Source organism: Thunnus albacares, chromosome 24, assembly GCF_914725855.1.
Source record: "Thunnus albacares chromosome 24, fThuAlb1.1, whole genome shotgun sequence".
Lineage (NCBI taxonomy): Eukaryota > Metazoa > Chordata > Actinopteri > Scombriformes > Scombridae > Thunnus > Thunnus albacares.
In genome coordinates this window covers 9,398,400-9,417,704 of record NC_058129.1, presented here as the reverse complement: position 1 = coordinate 9,417,704, position 19,305 = coordinate 9,398,400, and the positions used below count along the sequence as shown (strand labels likewise).

Below are 19,305 nucleotides of genomic sequence, written 5' to 3'. Positions count from 1 at the left end.
TCTTTCCAGCTCTCTCTATACACGTCTGCCTGATAGTGGAGCTGTTTAATGGTGCTTCCATCATACTGTGCTCAGTGGAGTGATGGTACTTCTCTTCCTTTGTGTCTCCAAGGCTGGATTACCAACCAGACAAAGCTAGCATTGGGCCCCAATCCTCCCCCCGGTGTACTGTGTGAGTTTGTGGCAATTTGACTGAATTTAAATTTCTTTGTGAGTATGCATAGCTACAGGTAATTCCACACCAACTTCAAAGTTGCGTGCAAGATATTGGCACAAAATCGAGCAAGTATAGTCATTTTATTTTTGTCTTTTTCCTCTTGCCTCTTGCACACCAAAGATGTAATTTTGTGGGAAGGAAAAAACCGTCAGGGTTGAGTTGTTACTTCGGAAATTTTGCTGTCAGAAATGACAGCTTTGAACAGCGAAAGCCATGTCATGTAATGTCATGTAATGATGTTACAAGATTGCGGCAATAGCAGGAATTTGGTGTGACTTCTTAATCTACCTTCTCCACATCTTATTTTGTGAATTATGAGTCACCTCCGCAGGCTGAAGTCTCGACTAGTTCCACATCTCTGAATCACTGCCCACATTTCCAGTTTGTTTGCAAGTCAAATACATGAATACAACTAGCTGAGGCCTCTCCTTGGATGCTCCCTTATTGGGCAGTTGTGCAAAAAGAACAGAAAAGAAAACATGAAAATGTGAAGTTTAGTCTCAGACTTGGTGTGCATTGTTGCAGTGCAAAATATATGTTGGGCAATGACTTTAAAGCACAATATCAATACATTTTTGAGGCTAACAAAACAAAAATAGTACACAAATAAGCTACAGTACTCACTTCCAGACAGTGTTACTTGTAGTTAACTGTAGCTGAATAGTCTACAGTCCTTTTGCTGAGCAAAGTCAGTCACTTAACAGCTGATAATACAGCCTGCCCTTCGGTCAACACAAAGGATGAATGAACTTATTGAGGAGACCATCAGGTGTGTATGAGTGTGTGTGATACTGGAAAGTGGACCACGTAAACCACAAAGTGAGAGTACTAATGTTAAACGAATGAATGAATGGTTACAGAGATGTTGTGCAGTAAATAAATCAGTCCAGTCACACTTCCTTTCTATAAATCCTTTATTCAATATCATTGTTTTCTGTGTGTATACAATTGACAATTGGACACAAACTGTACAGTGCAGACAAACTCTGTTTGCATAATATGTATGTAAAGGTAACTGTACATTTACTGACAGACAGAGTAATCTCCTTTAAAGTTAGCACCAGTCACATTTTGCTTTTGGCTCATGGCTGGAATGGTTTACACTAGCAAAATACAACAGGCTGTGATTATTCTATGAGTTTACTTAGTGTGTCCTTCATCTATAAATTCTGGTTAAGACTGTCTGATGATCCCGGCTCCTGGTGTCATCTATTTCTGACTTCTGCAGCTCAATCCATCATTGTTAAAAGAAGAAGCAAAGGATATCAAGCAATTACTGCACATGTTCCTGTGTTTTTGTTTCATAGTTGTCGTTTTACCTGCTCTCATTCACCAGAATTAAATATTGATGCTCCGCTGAAAGTATTCCACATAAGACATGCATTAGTGTAACAATGTTAGTGATTTGAAGTAATTTTGATTAATTTGTCCTTTGCTCCATTATTGCAATGATGGATTATGCTTCAAAAGCAATATGTCTTTATAAGTTGTTCCTGATGCCACCAGAAGATTTGGATGTATCAATGAAACAAATATCAAAAATGACCGTTTAGCATAAACCAGTTGCAGAAATGAGCGAGAGGCAAAGCGTCACTGGTGCTACGCTGTAAATGTTTGTTTTGTTTTGATAACACATTTCCTACATTACCACATGCATTAGCCCCCGTCATCTTTCCTCTTTTAAAAACCATGCAACAAGTGGGGAAAACAGTCCAAACGGAGAGAGGAGGAGAGGACGTGAAGGTCGTCGGAAGAGAAAAGAGAAGGTGTGGATAAGTTCTCTGGCTGCATGATTACGAAACGAGCAGAGAGCAAAAAGCTAGAACAGTTACAGTGAACAGAAGATTGGGGATCAAAGGATAATTGAAAAGTAAAATAGGGTGAAGTGTGTGTCTGCTGCATGTGTGTGTGTGTGTGTGTGTGTGTGTGTGTGTGTGTGGGATGAGAGTGTTGGGAGCAAGAAACAGCTAGGAGGAGAGCACGTTTACTGTCTCGTTTCAGGTTCGGTTGTAATAAGGCAGTCTTTTGTACGAGGAATAAAGTAGAACATAAAAACTACAAAGAAAACCTGAGGGAGACAAGCTACATCATGAGTACAGTTCTAATCATTACATATCCCAGTGTCTCTAAAGTGCACCTGTACTACAGTTTTAAGTCTTTTTCATCCTATAATGTCTCCTCTTGTGTCCATTTTGTGCCTTTTTAATTCTGAGCGTGGAAACCTTCATGAGACGGAGCTACAGTTCATGCAGGAGAAAGTAAGATGGCTACACGAGACCATGAATGGTACTTGTATGTGGAAATTAAAAGTGACCCAGGTTGTCGTGATTGCTCACTTCTAATTAAATCAGCTGCTCTCTTCCTGTGCAGATCCCGCTGTTAGATATCTCATAATTGTAGCCTTGGTACCTGGCTAACCACCAGTGGAGACAAATCTCTCAGGAGATGCTGATAGTAATTGTGCCTTCCTTGTTTGAACCAGGAACTGTGATTACCAGACTGGAAACACTATTGTAGCAGTATCTTTGGTCAGTAGCCAGGAAACCGGGCCATATTTCTCTGGCCTCAACCGTCATTAATTATTGAGCATGTGCCACGGATCTTCAATAGCCGCTTTCACAGGATGTGACTACCGCTAACCTAACAAGCTGGGCCTCTATTCACGGAGGAAGGTTTGGTTTCTCTGCTAGCAGTGTGTGGGACAAATTAGCTGCTTCATAATAATCCCGTGAATGCTGTCCTAGAGTCTTGTTATTGTATCTCTAAATGCTCACACTTTGGGACAACACAGGACACGTTGAAGAATATCCTTAAACATAAAAAAAAAAGTTTACAGACCTGATTGTCAGGGCTTGTTTTTTTTTTTTTTTTAAATCTTTTGCTAGTGACACAAGAAGTTAGTCAAAACATCCACATTTCTTTGACTTGAGACAAGCACAACACTGGTCAAAAGACTTCCTCCTCATCAGCACCATCATCCCACTTTTTGCTCTTGAGATCACATAAGACAAGACAGAGCTGAAGTCAAGTGACTGTGAGAATTTGGAAATCTTGCTGGATCCCAGGAAGGCTGAGCTTATAACATAAACGAACAGGTTCTCACATTTTAAACCCGGCTGCTGACGAGAGGCACTCACATAGCAAGGGTTCACAGTGCCACCCAGCACCAATAACACTTTCTCTACTCATATTGATTCTTCAGATACAAAAACTTCAAATGCTAAACTCTCTTGACTCTCACATATTTCAATTCCAGTTTGGCATTAATACATTGTTTTCTGTGTTCTGCGGTCTCTTTTTTTCTTTCAAAACATATTAAGTAAGGGGCCAAGAGATGACACCAGCCTGAGTATCAAACTACATAAGTTCATGTAGCTGGTCCGCTGCACATATTTGAACACGAAAGCGAGTAACAGCTAATGAGATCAGAGGAGGAGAGAAAAATGTGGTGTATGTGAGGGAAAAAAATCTGAGAAATGCCAATTAGAAACACTGTGAGCTGTCTAGTATTTTCACAGTTCTTCAGCTGTGGAGTGTATCCTCTCTGTACAACACAGCGGGACGACATTACCCTCGTTAGAGCAGCAGCAGTGCAGTGGTTTCACCTGCTACACAGACGCTACCTGTTGCTGAGGGGATGCAGCTGATTCAGGTTGGTGCTCGTTTGATGTCGGCACAACAGTGCTGATTAATCACACAGCCTTGATTTGTTGCTTTTCGTATTGTTGTTTCTTTGTAGTTTGGTAACGTCAGCGGAGGTCATTCATCTTCAGCAAAGCGGACAGTGTTTCAATGATCCGATTAAAATGCAAAGTGGTTATTCCAGTTTTTTTAGAAACTAGAATTCAAAGCCGGAGAGATGCACAGTTTCTGTTGATTAAACATGGATGTTGTCTCCAGTAGCAGCCCTGTTATCCTGAGCCTTCATTCGCCTCGTTGTCACTGACACTAATAAGAAGTGCGGGATCACAGTATTAATATCTCCTCAGTGATGTGACCGACTACTGGTGTAACTTTTGGAGGAGCTAATTGGCGTCTAGTCTTGCTTGTCAAACAAAGACGAGTAAACAGAAAGCCTGGGTGTCGAGCAGGATTCAAGTCCAGAACAGATTGGTGCCATGTTGACTGTCACAGTGAGAGGGCGAAGCATGGGAATCTATTTGGTTTAATTTCATTTCAAGGCATTTGATTTTCTGCCTTGTAGTTCTCCGCGTCTCACACAGACCCATATTTCAGTATTCTGATTTGATGACAGCTTTATGTAACACTGCTATCACTGTGCTATTTGTTTTCTCATAATTTTTCTACAGAAACCACATTCGTAATACTTTCTCAGTAACCTAACCTGATTTTATAGGCCATTATGCAGGCCTAATTTAAAGCCACTATGTGAAGAATTGTTATGATTATACATTGTTGACATTATTCGGATGGTATAAGCTTTTGTTTGTGGAAAAATGAGACAATCTGGGAGAAAATTGGTGCTGTCTTTGTGTTGCTTTTAGCCCATTCATCTGTGTAGAGGACCCAGTGGTAAGCCAGCCAAAAACCCAACATGCATAAAATGATTTATAAAAGAAAACAAGGTCAGAATAGACCCGAGGATAATTAGGCCCGATCCAAAATGGCGTCGACCCGAGCAGAACCTCATAGAGTAAGAACACCAACACTGGCAGCGTAATGCGATCAGCAGCCATCCAGCTGCAGTTCAAAAAAACGTAACAATACGTGTAATTTATCCCGTATTTCACAGTTCACACTCTCCGCCTCGTGTCAAAAAACACATTTCTCTCCTGCGATGAATATGCATGTGATCAGAGCTGAAAGTCAATCCGCTCTGTTCCAGTTGCGGATTGACACACAGAACTGAGACCATTGGTGGAAAGTAACCACGTATATATATTTCCTCAACTGCTGTACTTCAATACAATTTTGAGGCACTTGCTTTTTACTTGAGTAGCCATTTTATGCTACTTTATTCTTCTGCTCCACCACATTTCAGAGGGTTATATTGCACTTTCTACTCCACTACATTTATCCGACAGCTAGAGTTAGTATTTTCTTTGCAGATTAAGATTTGACATTAAAGAAACATATGATGGGCTTATTAAAAAATGTTAAAGAAAACATTAAAGTTAACAAAAGGTTCCACTTAAATAACTGTTTGAAGCCCAAAGAGATAAAAATTATCTGATATTTTATTAAAATGGCAAAGTTTAGAGAAAAGTAAAAAAAAATAATAATACAAATTTGTGTAGCAGCATTTTTTTTGTTTGTTTTATTAGCTCCACCTCGGCCAGCTACAACAGTAAAATAGTATCTGCACACTGACACATATCTTAATAATAACATAACACTGACAGCGGCCATTTTCCAGCAGTTACTTTTGTTACTTAAATACATTTTACTTAATCAGGATTTGAATGAAGGATTTATACTTGTAATTAAATACTTTTACATTGTAGTATTAGTACTTTTACTTATGTAAAGGATCAGAATACTTCTTCCACCACTGCCTGAGACCTGCATAATTACAACAAGACCTTACTCAACTGGTTTAGACTGGGTCCGACCCATTTAACACTGGGTAGTAAAGTCAGAAATGTTCAAATTCTACACATAGTGGCTTTAACATCATTTACCCTGTTCTCTTTTACCCTCATTCCTACCTTTTATTTCAAGTACTTGGGAAGGCAGCAGAAATCAAAAGTACTACCAGTACTCCTCATGATTGAGAGCGCTGTCTAAACCCTTCCTGAGGTTTGACTCTTTTTCCGCTAAAACCTCAGTCTACAATATCTAATCTGCTACTCCATGTAAACACTGACTGCTACCATGCTGCTTGGACACCAGCATGCCCCCACAACCCCTCCTATACACTCCATGTTGCTACAAACCGGGAATGTGTGGAAATCACTTCATTTTCAGTGCCGAAATTCTTTAATTTGACATGTCGGCTGATCTCCTCTCCTGAGCTACACTTGTATCAGCGGTGTGGAAATCATAACTGCCATTAAGGGACAGAAAAAAAAACACGTCAGACAGAGAGGTAGAAACTAAAATCCGTTTGCGTCTGTACAACTATGTAGCTTGATAGCGCTGTGTGTGTGTGTGTGAAGAATAATAAACCACCTAACTAATAGATAATAAAGGAATACCGAAAAAGACAAACATGCTTTAAGCTATGTGGTGTTTAAACAGTGTCTCTGTCAAATAAGAACTTGCAGAATTTAATAATAGCTATATAGTATGTGATCAAAATTAGAGGGACAGAGTTTGCTTTGTATGTAATGCACAGGGTTATTTTCAAGTACATGTCATCGTAAGCTCGGTACAGAATGTCCTGTGCCGAATCTTAATTGATCGATGAGTAAGCATCGTCTGAATCATCAGTGTTTAGTGTTTATTCTCTTTGCCAGCTATTTGCTGATGTTTTTAATCTGTTCTTTACTTACTCAAAGATCGAATCCATGTGGTCGATTCTGGAGGTGGTGTGCATGTGAGTGTGAGTGTGTCTGAAGCCACCAGCAAGCAAGCATACCTGGCAACAGAAAATAGTACTATCAGGAGAGGAAAAAAAGGGGCCTCATTCTTACAGATTGTCACAGAAAAATACCGGTGAAGACGACATTTTTTTTCCCTTTTTTTTTTGTTTGTTTATATTTTTAAGAAGTCATTTTGTCTCCAACATGAGGGCGTGCCACTGTCCCAGTTCCAAAATATCTGGCTGGCATTGGCCTGACTTTACTGTCTTCTTCCTCCTCTTCCACCCCCCCCCCCCCCCCCCCGCCACCAGCCGCAGCACTCCGTCCTCTGGCCCTGCCCCACAACACCGGATCCGTCCAATAGGGAGAGAGAGGTGAGGCGGGACGCGCGGCCCCACTGCTGACCAGTCAGAACTTGAGCTGTTTGTTTTGTTACCTTTGTTGCAGTTTTATTTTTTTAATTTTTTTTTTTGAGAGTGCAGCAGTGGGGCGAGTCTCTGGCTTTTCCTGGCTTCTGGTTGGCCAGGTGAGGGTAAAGGGGGGCAGGGTTATGTCTCCTCCTTGTCGGGTTTGTTGACTGGCTTGCCGCCATTCATGACCACCGGTTCGCTGGTTGTGCTTTTGGAAGGCGGGCCCCCGGCGAGTTTAGGCACCGCCTCCCCTACGTCATGCAACGAAGGCTCTCGGTACATCGCAACTTGAGGAGCGGAGGACAAAAATGGAAGACGTGAGGGGAGGACCAAGTGAAGGATGAAGAGGAGGAGAAGAGAGTGACAAAGAAAATGGAGGTAAGAGAAGAAGAGAAGGGAATTGAATTGAATTGAATTGAATGAGTAGAAAAAGAGGGATGACATAGAAGGCAAAGGAAGAAAAAGGGGAAGGGAAGAGAAAGAAATGTTCATTACAGACTCTATAATCAAAAGAAACATTTACATACATTTTGGCTAATTGAACTTAAACATAAATGAACTCCAATTTAAAAAAAACTCCAAAAACCAAAAAACCTTGGTTTGTGTGTGTATGTGTGTGTTACCTTCTATAGGTTTAGGCAGGAAGTGTGCAGCTGGTTTAGTCTTTTTGACCCTGTTGCCCTTCATGGCCTGTCCTTCTTTATTGAGGCCCAGAAACCAGGCCCGGCCCGACTCCTTCTGTCTGTAGAGCATCGAGCTGTAGATCACATAGTAGTTCTCAAACACCGACTCCTTAAACTTACACTCCGCTGTAAACAGTTCCTGAAGAGACAGACAGACAGATATAAAGAGATGTCAGTCATATTATTCAACAGATATATATTCTCAAACCACCATTTATACATTTAGTTGTTGTACTCTTGTAAGTTAAAGTCTTTGTAAGAAAATATTTTAAACACACGCGTGATGAAAACATTGACTTACTGTTCAGTGGGAGACAACTGGTTAAAGATGCAGATACTGAACAATTAAAATGAATAGAAAAAATTTACTGTTGCTGTCATCTATAATAATGGTTTATTGCTAAATTGTAAAATATCTTTACTCATACTGTACATATACATATTGTATCTTCATCACAAATTGTTTGTTTACATAAAAAAAAAGAATATCAGCTTATATACTGATATCTAGTTTTATTCATTATATCAGTATCATCTCAAAAAAACATGATTGGTTCGGCTCTCACTCAATAAACCCCTCAGTCAAAATCCTCTCACACGAAACTTGAATGATTTCTGTGGGCAGATATAAAAAGTAATGAAACTATATTGACCTGAGTTGTACAGGGAGGAGTAAAACAACACTGACTGAGTGATATATTGTTCTAACTCATGTCTTTCTCCCCTGACAGTCTCTTTGTATGCACATGAAAAACCAATTTAACAGATTTTTTAAAAAAAAACAAACAAAACAGATTGATCCTAGTGACACGAAGCCCACAAGATCTCACCCTCCCGCCCACATCAGCTCTGCTGTTATGTGTCAAAACTCTTTTCCATGGGTGCCGGCGCCTCCAGCGGAACATATTTCAGCACAGAAACAAGGTGTTATTCTTCCTGGGAGAGAAACAGTTTCTCCCTAGTGTCCGCTTGCACTACTGAGTCATGGCAAGTATAAAAGACAGCCTGAGATAAAACATTCATCTCTTGGGGGAGGTCAGAGAGGCAGTCTGAGAAGTCAGCCTCCATAGATTCTGATTATCAGAAAAACCGCAATTTCTTCTGCAATATTTACATCTAAAAGCTGAGATCAATTATATCTTATTTCTTGTAGGAAGCCTCCACTGTTTTCTTATGTAATCTGAATGTAATAAGTTTGGGATAGAAAGCTTTCCTATAAGGCTACAACTAATGATTATTTTCATCATCAACTATTCTGTTGATTTAAATACATATACAGTTGTGCTCATAAGTTTACATACCCTTGAATGTTTGGCCTGATAATAAAGACACAAGTTGATACACACAGGTTTAAATGGCTATGAAGGGTAAGTTTCCACACCTGTGACTTGTTTGATTGTAATTAGTGTCTGTGTATAAATAGTCAATGAGGTTTTCAGCTCTTGAGAGACCTTTCACATTTCGTCCAGGGCTGCTCTGACTTTACTGGATACTGAGCCATGTGGAAAGCAAAATGACTGCCAAAGAGCCTGTGAGAAAATGTAGTTGAGCTTTATAAATTAGGAGAAGGATATAAAAAGATATCCAAAGATTTGAAAATGCCAATCAGTAGTGTTCAAGCTCTGATAAAGAAGTGGAAAATTAAGTGTTCTGTTGATACCAAGCCACGGTCAGGTAGACTAACAAAGATTTCAGCCACAATTGCCAGGAAACTTGTTCAGGTTGCAAAGAAAAACCCACATGCAACTTTCAGCTGAAAGTTGCATGTGGCTGTTTCAAGATGCACAACGAGGAGATACTTGACCAAAAATGGGCTGCATGGTCAAGTTGCCAGAAAAAAAGCCATTAATGTGCCAATGCCACAAAACAGCCTGCTTACAATATGCCAAACAGCACCTAGACAAGCCTCAAAACTTCTGGAACAAAGTTATTTGGAGTGATGAGACCAAAATTGAGTTTTATGGTCACAACTATAGACACTGTGAATGATACACATCTTACAGATTCTGCCAGGGTATGTAAACTTATGAGCACAACTGTATATATTAATGAATAGTTTAGACAACTCTTACAGCAAGTGCAATTAATTCATATGTGCCCCTTAATGTTTTGATTAGATTAAATTGAACTTTAATAATCCTTGTTTCAGCCGATATACAAAACACAACTAATAACTACACCATACACAATCATTTGAAGCTGCATCAATTGATTTTATGGAAGCGAAACAAGCCGATAACACAACATCCAACATATTATTTCCCTATAACAGTTGCTTATTTACACCTCCAGCACACGTGGAACAACGTTAACATTCAGCGAGACAAATTTTAATCCAAACTTCACTCACTTTTTTTTTCTATCTTTGTTTTAGTTTGTACCACCTCTTGAGAGTAAAAATATCCGGCTCCACTTTTTTCACCACTTAGTCGCTAACTATGTCTGCTGTGTGGTGCTAGCAGGGAGCGGGATTATCAGTGACATTATTTGCCTGCTGCGGATGGAACTAAAAACGGAGTTTGTTGGCCGGAAAACCAAAGCAATGAGCTACAAAAAAGGCGTAAAAAACCCCTGTAGAGCTGCTGTGAGGGGAACTGCAAAGTGATACGTTGTTAATATAAAAAATATTAGTAGTGCAGATTTAATTGTAACTCGATTTTAATTACTACTCTAATATTGTGATCACTATTATCTCCCCTTGGATGACATGGAATGGACTCTCATAATCATTTCGCATACAAAAACCGCAGAAAAGAAAAAAAAAACTGTGTTAATAAACTACTCCTCATATAGCCGAGGAGGCCTCTGCCAACCCAAATAATCCCCCTCGAGGTCCCCAGACCCTAGACTGGGAAGTGTTTGTCTAGACCTTCTCTTATTGGCTGTTGTGGGCCTCTTGCCTGAGCCACAGACACATTGTCATTCAGCTCAGGTCTGTCGGTCCGAGTCTCATAGCAACATGAGGAAGAGAGGCGACACTGTAGCCGTGGCAACCAACCAGCGCTGAGAGGGAGGGGTCAGTGGGTGGGTGGGTGTGTGTGTGTGTGTGTGTGTGTGTGGGGCGGCGGGCGGCGGGGGGGGGGGGCCCTGCAAAAGTGACAGAGAGAAACACACAAACACTTGCATTGGTAATTTAACATATTACGTGCTATATCTCATGCTCTACCGCATCCGCTCATGCTAATGTGGGAAGACACTTAATAAAAGTAAGGTTGGGTGGCACCAATACGCGGCAGTGAGGGATCAGACACGGGCACACACACACACACGCACACACAAACACACACTTGTGGCTCTAGGGGATGAATGGAGGGAGGTGCAGGAGGGCTTTGCTGGGATATGAAATGTGACTAAATGATGGCAACAAAACAAGACAGGTGATAATGAATGAATGCTCTATTTATTGCCAATGTCAGTGACACATACAAAAACACACCATCATAAATCAAATGTTCTCCTTTGCTAGCCATGGTTTTAATTTGTATTAACAGCGCGGTTGTTCTCGGTGGAGCTTAATATTTTTTTTGTTCCTGGATTAAATTAACTTGATAATATATATTTAGTCTTGACCTGAGACCCATTATTCATTTGTAAAAGAGAACGATCTTGCTGGTGTGCAAAGAGCGTTGCCAGACACAAATTAATGTTGGTCAGAGAGGTCATACATCACTTAATGCTGCTTTTATAAATAAAAGATGCTGGATGTCGCGGCCTCTCTCAGCCTCGTCTGAAGCAGCAACATTTATTCAGACAGAAAAGTGAGCTGTAAGAATTTCTTCAGATGAAAACCTTACAGCCTTACAGGTGAGTCATTTTAACAACACCGCCTGCCTGAATGCGTTTCTGTCGTCATTTCCAAATAGTTATGTTCACAAGCTGCCCACAGGAAGAAGACGGGGAGAAAGAATGAATGAAAGAAACGGGGACACGAAGGAGAGGAGAGAGAATAAATCACCCAGTGAGGAGGACGACGCCTCCTGATTGGAAAAACAGCAGGGGATTCTCTCTCTCTCTTCTCTTATCTTTGTATTTCTCTCATCACTCTTCTTCTTCTTCCCCCCCCCCCCCCCTCGCTCTGTCAATTCTCTGTGCTCAGCAGAGATTTAGTGGAAGTGAACACAGTCCACACATGCGTGCACGTTGTTATCTTTTACGAATTACACACGCGTACATACATAGACGCTAGGCTGAGCAGCAGCTGTTTTTCCACATAGCTGTAATCAGATAGAGAAGAGCCCATTAACATGTTAAACATCCCGCTCCGAAATGTACTGAATTGATACAGGCAGCACTTTGCCCTCTTGTCCATTAAAGACCTAAAAATAAGGAACTCAAAAATAGAGTGGGGAATAGCAATCTCAACTCTTGGCACAGCACAGGGCTGCACTTATTTCCACCACTACTTGACTGCTGACCACTGGGAGCCTCCCAGTGAAAGCACATTTGCAGTAAAACAATCCTTTTTTTTTTCGTACTGTAATTTAGTAAAGCCTTTAATCCGCAGATAATCAGAAACATGTTTGCGGAGAGGGACTGGCTGAGTGGCATCAGGATACACTCTGAAGGAAAGCAGAGAGTTCAGGTCTGTGACACCATTGACCAGGGCAGCCGCTGAATGACAGTGACGCCACAAGTTCTCCCTTCAAAGATGTGACTCTCCAGGCGCACAGGCACATGAAGACAGAGCGATTGATTGACTGCCTGAAGCTACATTCATATTTAACAGGTCATGGTTTAGCACGTAGCTGACGTGCACCTCCGCACGAACCTGCGTGTCAGGGCTGCGGTGGCTGCAGAGCTTGTGATTTGTCTGCTTGTGTTTTTCCTCCTGCAAGATTTCAACACTGGGGGGGGGGAATTAAGTGCTTAAAAATAGTGTTTCGCTGTTCTTTCGGGTTGAAAGTTTCAAGCCTGTTTCGGCTCTGACCACACCCAACTTCACTGGTAACACACATCTTTTAAAGCCATTTCCACTGCTTTAATGCAATTGTTGTACTCTCACTACTCACTATTATAGCGAATGGAAAAATGTAAACACAATTCATTTGGATAACAGCGTCCTACTCAGTGGTGAGACAACGCAAACCTTCCTATAGTCAATCTATATTTCTAATTGAATGAAAGGATGTAAACATAATAACTGTGGGATGTATAATTAAAGGACAACATGACCTGATCTTGTACGACACACACAGCTGGTGCTGCGGTGGAGCTATCAACGGGTGAAATCTGACATTGAACTATAAATCAATTCCTATACGCCACAGGCACCTACAGCAACACCACCATATAATGTACATACTGACATAATGTACATCATGACTTTCAAGCTACCAAAGACATGACTGGACCGAGTCTGATCTCTCTCGGCCTCACAGTATCCCAAATGTCTTGGGATATGTTCATTTGTTAAATCCATTTCTTGCTGCTTGAACAGTTTTTCTCTCTCTTCTTCCTGCTGAAAAGCCTTCGTATATAATCTTTATAGTTATAACAGAGCTTTCTAGTTTACAGTTTTTGAGAGATGCCTCACTAGAACTTGAATAATAAGTCATGCAGATCATATTGTTGGCAAATAGGTCAAAAGAGTTGTCAGTGTTGCCATGTTCACCATAAACTTCAGCTGTAAAATGCCCTGCTTCAGTATCTTAGAGACACAACTCAAATTCAAATCATCCAAATTTAAGGGATCCTTATAAAAATGTTTTGTTTTTTTTTAATTAGAAATAAAGAGCCAACCAATCGTAATCAGATTTTTGTAGCTCTCACATTTCGATACTGACATCGCCTTCGAAAAATTCAATATCTGTCAAGACTTCACTGAGGTTAGCTGACTTTTTACATGATGATTTTAATTATATCATTATCATATCAATAATCAAATTAATTAACTGTGTTCCACTGTTACAAAACTCTGTTTTTAATTACAATGAATTTTGAATTGTGTGTAATGACACTATATACCATCACAATACCACAGAGTTAATTCATGATAATCATAAATGATCGCTCAGCCTTTGTTTCTTATTTCATTTTTGGTTAAGAATGCATTAAAATCTTTTTAATTATCAAAAATGACAACTTTGCAGTTTCAATCTTCATAAATATGTAGAAACATTGTTCAGATTTGTTCCCCCTCATATAAAAGTGCAGTTTCTCTACTTGTAACATTACTTAACGCGACTAAAGGAAGTTGTTTTTCATCCCAATGTGTATGTATATATATGTGTGTGTGTGTGTGTGTGTGTGTGTTTGTGTGCATTGCTCAGTGAGTGGGTGTGTTTGTTTCCAACACCAGTTATTATCACAGCACTAATTACCCAGGGGAATTGTGGGTAAACAAATCATTCTAAAGAAAAGAAGCCCACAGAGAAGAGAGGCGAGGAAGAGCGGGTATGTGAGAACAAAAGAGTAAAGAGCACGGTTAGAGAAGGCACTTGTCCTCCAGCCCGGGCAAACTGAATCAAATCATAAATATAACTGCAATCACAGCGTCGCTCTCCGCGCGTCAGGAAAAACCGCGACCTTCCTCAGCCACTCCAGACCTGCACACCTGATCCAATTACGCTGTTATGAAAAAGTGTGGCTCTTAATTGGATCAGGTGTGTTAGAGCTGGAGCAACAACTCACAGGACGGGTACTCCTTAAGGACCGGTTGGGAAACACTGAGCTGGCGGACCCTATTAGGAGTGTGATCATCTGTAAAATATCGGAAATGTATCACCTAGTATGAGTTTTGTGTCATGACAAGATTACAAGCTGCTGATGGATATCCTGAATGATTTGACATTTTTTGTTAGGTGAAAGTCCTCCACCGTTATTTAATATCATAACGAGACAAAACAAGAGGCTGCATTCAAGAGTTTGAAGAGTTATTAGATGTCAAAACACTTCAGAGCAGTTGAGGAATGATTTTATTATCCATCTCAACTGAGGTAAAAAGTACAATTACCTCATTCAAACTGACACGCTCACGTCATATCTGATGAGTGTTAGAGATGGGAAATATTTCCAGATGACTTGCGAGTGCTCACATCACGGGACAACTCAGGATCATTGTAGAGTTGGCCATATTTGTTAAAAACTCTATTATTATCTGTTACGTCCAACAAGTCTGGGTCTCATTACCTTGAATGATGCCCTTTGGCCCATGAGACATCCATGTTTCTAGGCACTTTGTTATTATTGAGCACTAAATTGGATTAATCTGAGTTTCCCAGTTGTAATTATGACTTGACATAAACAGAGTTTATAAGCCGGAAACTTATGATTACAGTAACTCCAGTATGACATGAACGTGGCAGTAATCTACCAGGATATGTGAGCTTGCACATGATTGTTGAGCTGACTTTTAAAAACTTTTTTGCAGAACAACTCGTTTTTTGAGCCAGAGCCTTTGCTATGCCAACACGGTGGCGGCGGTGAAATGAATGATGAGTTTGCGTTTTTCACGTGGACTGGATGTTTGACAAACCAACATAACCGGAGATAAACGGCAGCATCAGAGAATTGTTAAGATTTTATTGACAGCAACCTCAGTTTTTAGAGTTTATCACGTCCTTACAAATGTAATCAGATCAGTAAATGAATCTACAAACAGTAAACCAGTCTAAATGTTTCTATTTAAGGCGAATATGTCTTTGTGTGTTTTGAATCCCTTTAGATTTCTGCATACATCAAACCATTATTTCAAGCAATCATTTAAATAAACCATCTTCAGGGGCAGAGCTTTTGTCTTTGAACTGCCAACTGTGATTCATGAAGGAAAGCTGGGAAAAAGGCTACATGTACGTACATCAGTAATAGCTGTCAAACATCATTAACGGACAATAGTTTTGTCGCTAATGGTCAAACCTGCTGTTTGAGTGTGATGTCTGCCCTGTGGTACTTCAATGCTTCATAAAGAGGCTCCACGGCTCACCAGTAACTAATTAATTCTCTAGTCACCAGAAATGACCAGAGAACTTGTGTGTGTTTGTGTGTGTTTGTGTGTGCGCATCATGACTCACATGGCTATCATTTATTCTCTCTGCCACTCCTCTTCCCTCTCATCTCTCTGGATGTAGACATCACATCTCTCACTGTCTGAGTGCTGTACAGACTGTGTTATGAATGGAAGTGCACGCCTACGTACCACAGACATGTGCCAGACAAACACTCACACACACACACACACACACACACACACATAGAGCACACGCACCCCTTTGTTTGCTAAAGAAAAAGAGACAAGACGAGGTGGAAAAAATGACAATTAGAGAGAAAATGGAAAGATCCACGATGCAGAAGATCAGATTTCATAACATCGAAATGAATGAAATAGAGCCGAAACGATTCGCTGATTGACAGAAAATTAATCAGCGACTATTTGGATAATTGATTAATTATTTCAGTCATTTTTCAAACAAAAACACTGTTCTCTACTTCCATGTTCTCATATGTGAGGATTTGACTGATATGATAGTAAATTAAATATCTTTGGGCTTTGGACAGATGAAATGAGACATTTAAAGATGTTACATTGGGCTCTGAGAAATTAAAATGAATCATTTTCCAAACAATATAGACAAAAGAATTCATTGACTAACCTAGAAAATATACAGCAGACTAATCTATGATGAAAATAATTGCAGCCCAAAAGTCAACTATGAGATCGGTTTTGTGAAATAACCTGCTGGAACTGACTTTTTAACTGTGGAGTAAATATTTTCATTACATATATATTTTTTTTTAATCAAATTCACAGAACTTCTTTTTCTTCTGTTTGCTTGAAATGTTTTGCTTTTGCTTTTTTTTAGCATATTGATCTTTCATTAGATAGCAGCAGATGGGAGTTTGCCTTAAATACTTTGTTTCACTTAGACTTTAACAAATGAGCTGTGATGGGATCGGCTGTGAGATGTAGACAAAGTCGGTCAGAACTGAAAATTGTGCAAAAGAATAGTGTACAAAGAAAAGGAGAACATGTAGGTGTTAGTTAATGGATGCTGAATTCATGTTATTTTTATTGGGATTTAAATAGGCTTTTGATTCATACTGTTAAGATTTCTATTATAAAGTAAGAACACATTTCTGATTTCCTGTAGGGGGACGAATAGTTTTAGTGAAGGACTGCAGACTATTTGCCGACTCTTAATTTAAGATGTTTCTATGACCTGAAGAGATACCTGGACTAAAAGGGAAGCAGGGAGAGAGAGAGGGGATAAAGTATTAGCAAAGAAACAGGAGCAACGCCAGGGTGAAAAAGATGGATGGAGGATAGACTTGAATTGATGGTGTTTTTGCTCCCGGGACCTTTCCAGCCGACAGACTGGGACTCTAACAGCCCGACTCACTGGAGCTGGCATGAAGGAATACATTTCCATTTCTAATCTCCCGGCCGGTGGACAGTCAGCACAATTCAGATTTCAAAAACAAACAGGTTTTCAGGGGGGGGGGCGGCACTGCTGTGCACGAGCCCCAGTTCTTGATCTAGATCCGTCGGACTGTTTACCTCATTAAATCCATAAACATTTCCTAAGAAAACGCTTTAAATGTTCTTTCTTTTCTGAAGATCATGTTATGTTCCATGCCACTAATGTACATGTGTTAGACATGTACATTTGTCAGAGGAGCTCAGATCAGTATCATCTTATGGTCTTTTATCCCTCGTTTAATGTAGGATCGTCTGTCTTCTTTCTCACCTTATTCATATTTAGTAGTAAGAGAGGAGTAGCAGGAGTAGTGGTGCGTTATAGGAAATGTGCGACGATTTTACTAAAAAAAGTCAATTTCCTCTCACACCTCTCCGCAAGCATCCTGACACCTACACCTACCCAACCACCCTGGTACCCCCCCCCCCCCCCACCACCACCACACACACACACCAGCATATATTACCGACACTTTTGCACATGCAGGAACACACTCTCCTCATCTCATTCACACACAAACACACATACAGTCCAAAACTCATCAGCACTTTTTTTTTTTCTCTTCACTTTCCCCAGCATGCTCCATAATTATCACATAGCAGCTCATTGCACACTGAGCCATCTGTTAGTAGCTCACCCACCCCCCCCCCCCCACCCCATCCCCAAACCCACACGCACGCACGCCACACGTACATGCACAACCACACACTGCCAGATGCTTAGGATCTGGGATTAATAAGACAGTCCTACCATGTATAACTAAGTTTGCAGCATATCATTAACAATTTGCAATAAGAGGATAAAGAATCTCATTGAGAGCAGAGCAGCATAAATTTAGGATCAAGCTTAAGTAGCTCTGTTGCAAAGGGAATGCACCATACAGGGAAATGTCCTAAATTTTTGTTTTTGAGTCAAGAGTGGGCAATATTAATGTATTGCGATAATAATCACAGATTCATCTCAAATAGCAATATCTTATTGTATGAAAAAAGAATGAAAAAGCATGATAAATACTAACAGTACTGTGTTTTAGTCTAGATAAATCTTTTCAGGAAAATAGTTCTGAAACAATTAGTTGATTAAGCAATTAGTATGTAGACAGTTTTCTTTATTATCACTTGATCTGCAAGTATTAAATTAATTATTGAGTCTATAAAATGTCAGAAAGTGGTGAATAATGCACATCACAGTTGGCATCTTTAAACTGCTTGAAAATCCAAAGATATTCAACAATATGAAACCAAAAAAAGCTGCAAATTCTCACATTTGACAAGCCAGAAACCAGCAACTCTTTAAAATGAGAGTGAAAGAGTTTTTCACTATTGTCTGACATTTTATAGACTCAATGATTAATTCATTATTTGAAAAAAACAGCAGCTGATAACAAAGAAAATGATCAGATGCAGCTTAAATATATCCTTCAACTGTTTAAGATCTTATACTGTGTCATGTTTTGGTAAGATTCACATGGTTCATATTAATTAGGAGATGAGAAATGTTGAGCCACAATATCTCAAAATGAGAATTTTATTCAGCAACATAACCGGCTGGTTTCCAGAGTGGCAACGAGTCCAAATTTATCCTTGGCTTTGAATGCATAACGTAGGCTGTGAAGTCATGTGAATCGCTCTGGCATTCAGTCATACAAGGCTGAAAAATCAAAGCCCAGACACTGTCCTGTTTATTTTTTCTGTTTATCAGTGACACAGCATGTTTCACTGATCATATTTGTCCATTAGAGACCCAAAACAATCTCATATCACATCCTTAATTACGTATTTACCTCGCAAATTACTCAACCCCCTTTCCGTGCACGCTATATTACGTATTCAGTTCATCACGTTCTGATTATAATGATTACAGCGCAATCAGCGCTTAAAATGCTCTTGTTCAATGATGTGTGTTTATACCAGGCTCTTTGTTTGTGCTCCCAGGTGTTTGCTACTTTAGTTTGGGTCATTAGGACGGGTGAGAACGGTGCCATTTCTTTAATGCTTTAGGTGCCATCAAATCCCAGCACTGAGGAGTCTGGACACAAACTAACTATGGGAAACAAGCCAAAAAAAAAAATAAGGAAGATATAGCTACAAGGAGACA

The 19,305-nt window shown here is 40.0% G+C and overlaps 1 protein-coding gene across 3 annotated transcripts in view; it reads right to left on the bottom strand.

Annotated features, from left to right (window-relative positions):
- Positions 1-1,113: 1,113 nt before the first annotated feature.
- LOC122975999 (fibroblast growth factor 14-like) overlaps positions 1,114-19,305 on the bottom strand; it is a 57,573-nt gene continuing 39,381 nt past the window's right edge. For all 3 annotated transcript variants that reach the window (XM_044344228.1, XM_044344231.1, XM_044344229.1), the window contains exons 4-5: positions 7,736-7,934; positions 1,114-7,399 (exon numbers count right to left, since the gene is read on the bottom strand). In XM_044344228.1, the coding sequence (XP_044200163.1) occupies positions 7,251-7,399; positions 7,736-7,934 (348 nt within the window). In that variant the 3' untranslated portion in view covers positions 1,114-7,250. The remainder of the gene's footprint in view (positions 7,400-7,735; positions 7,935-19,305) is intronic.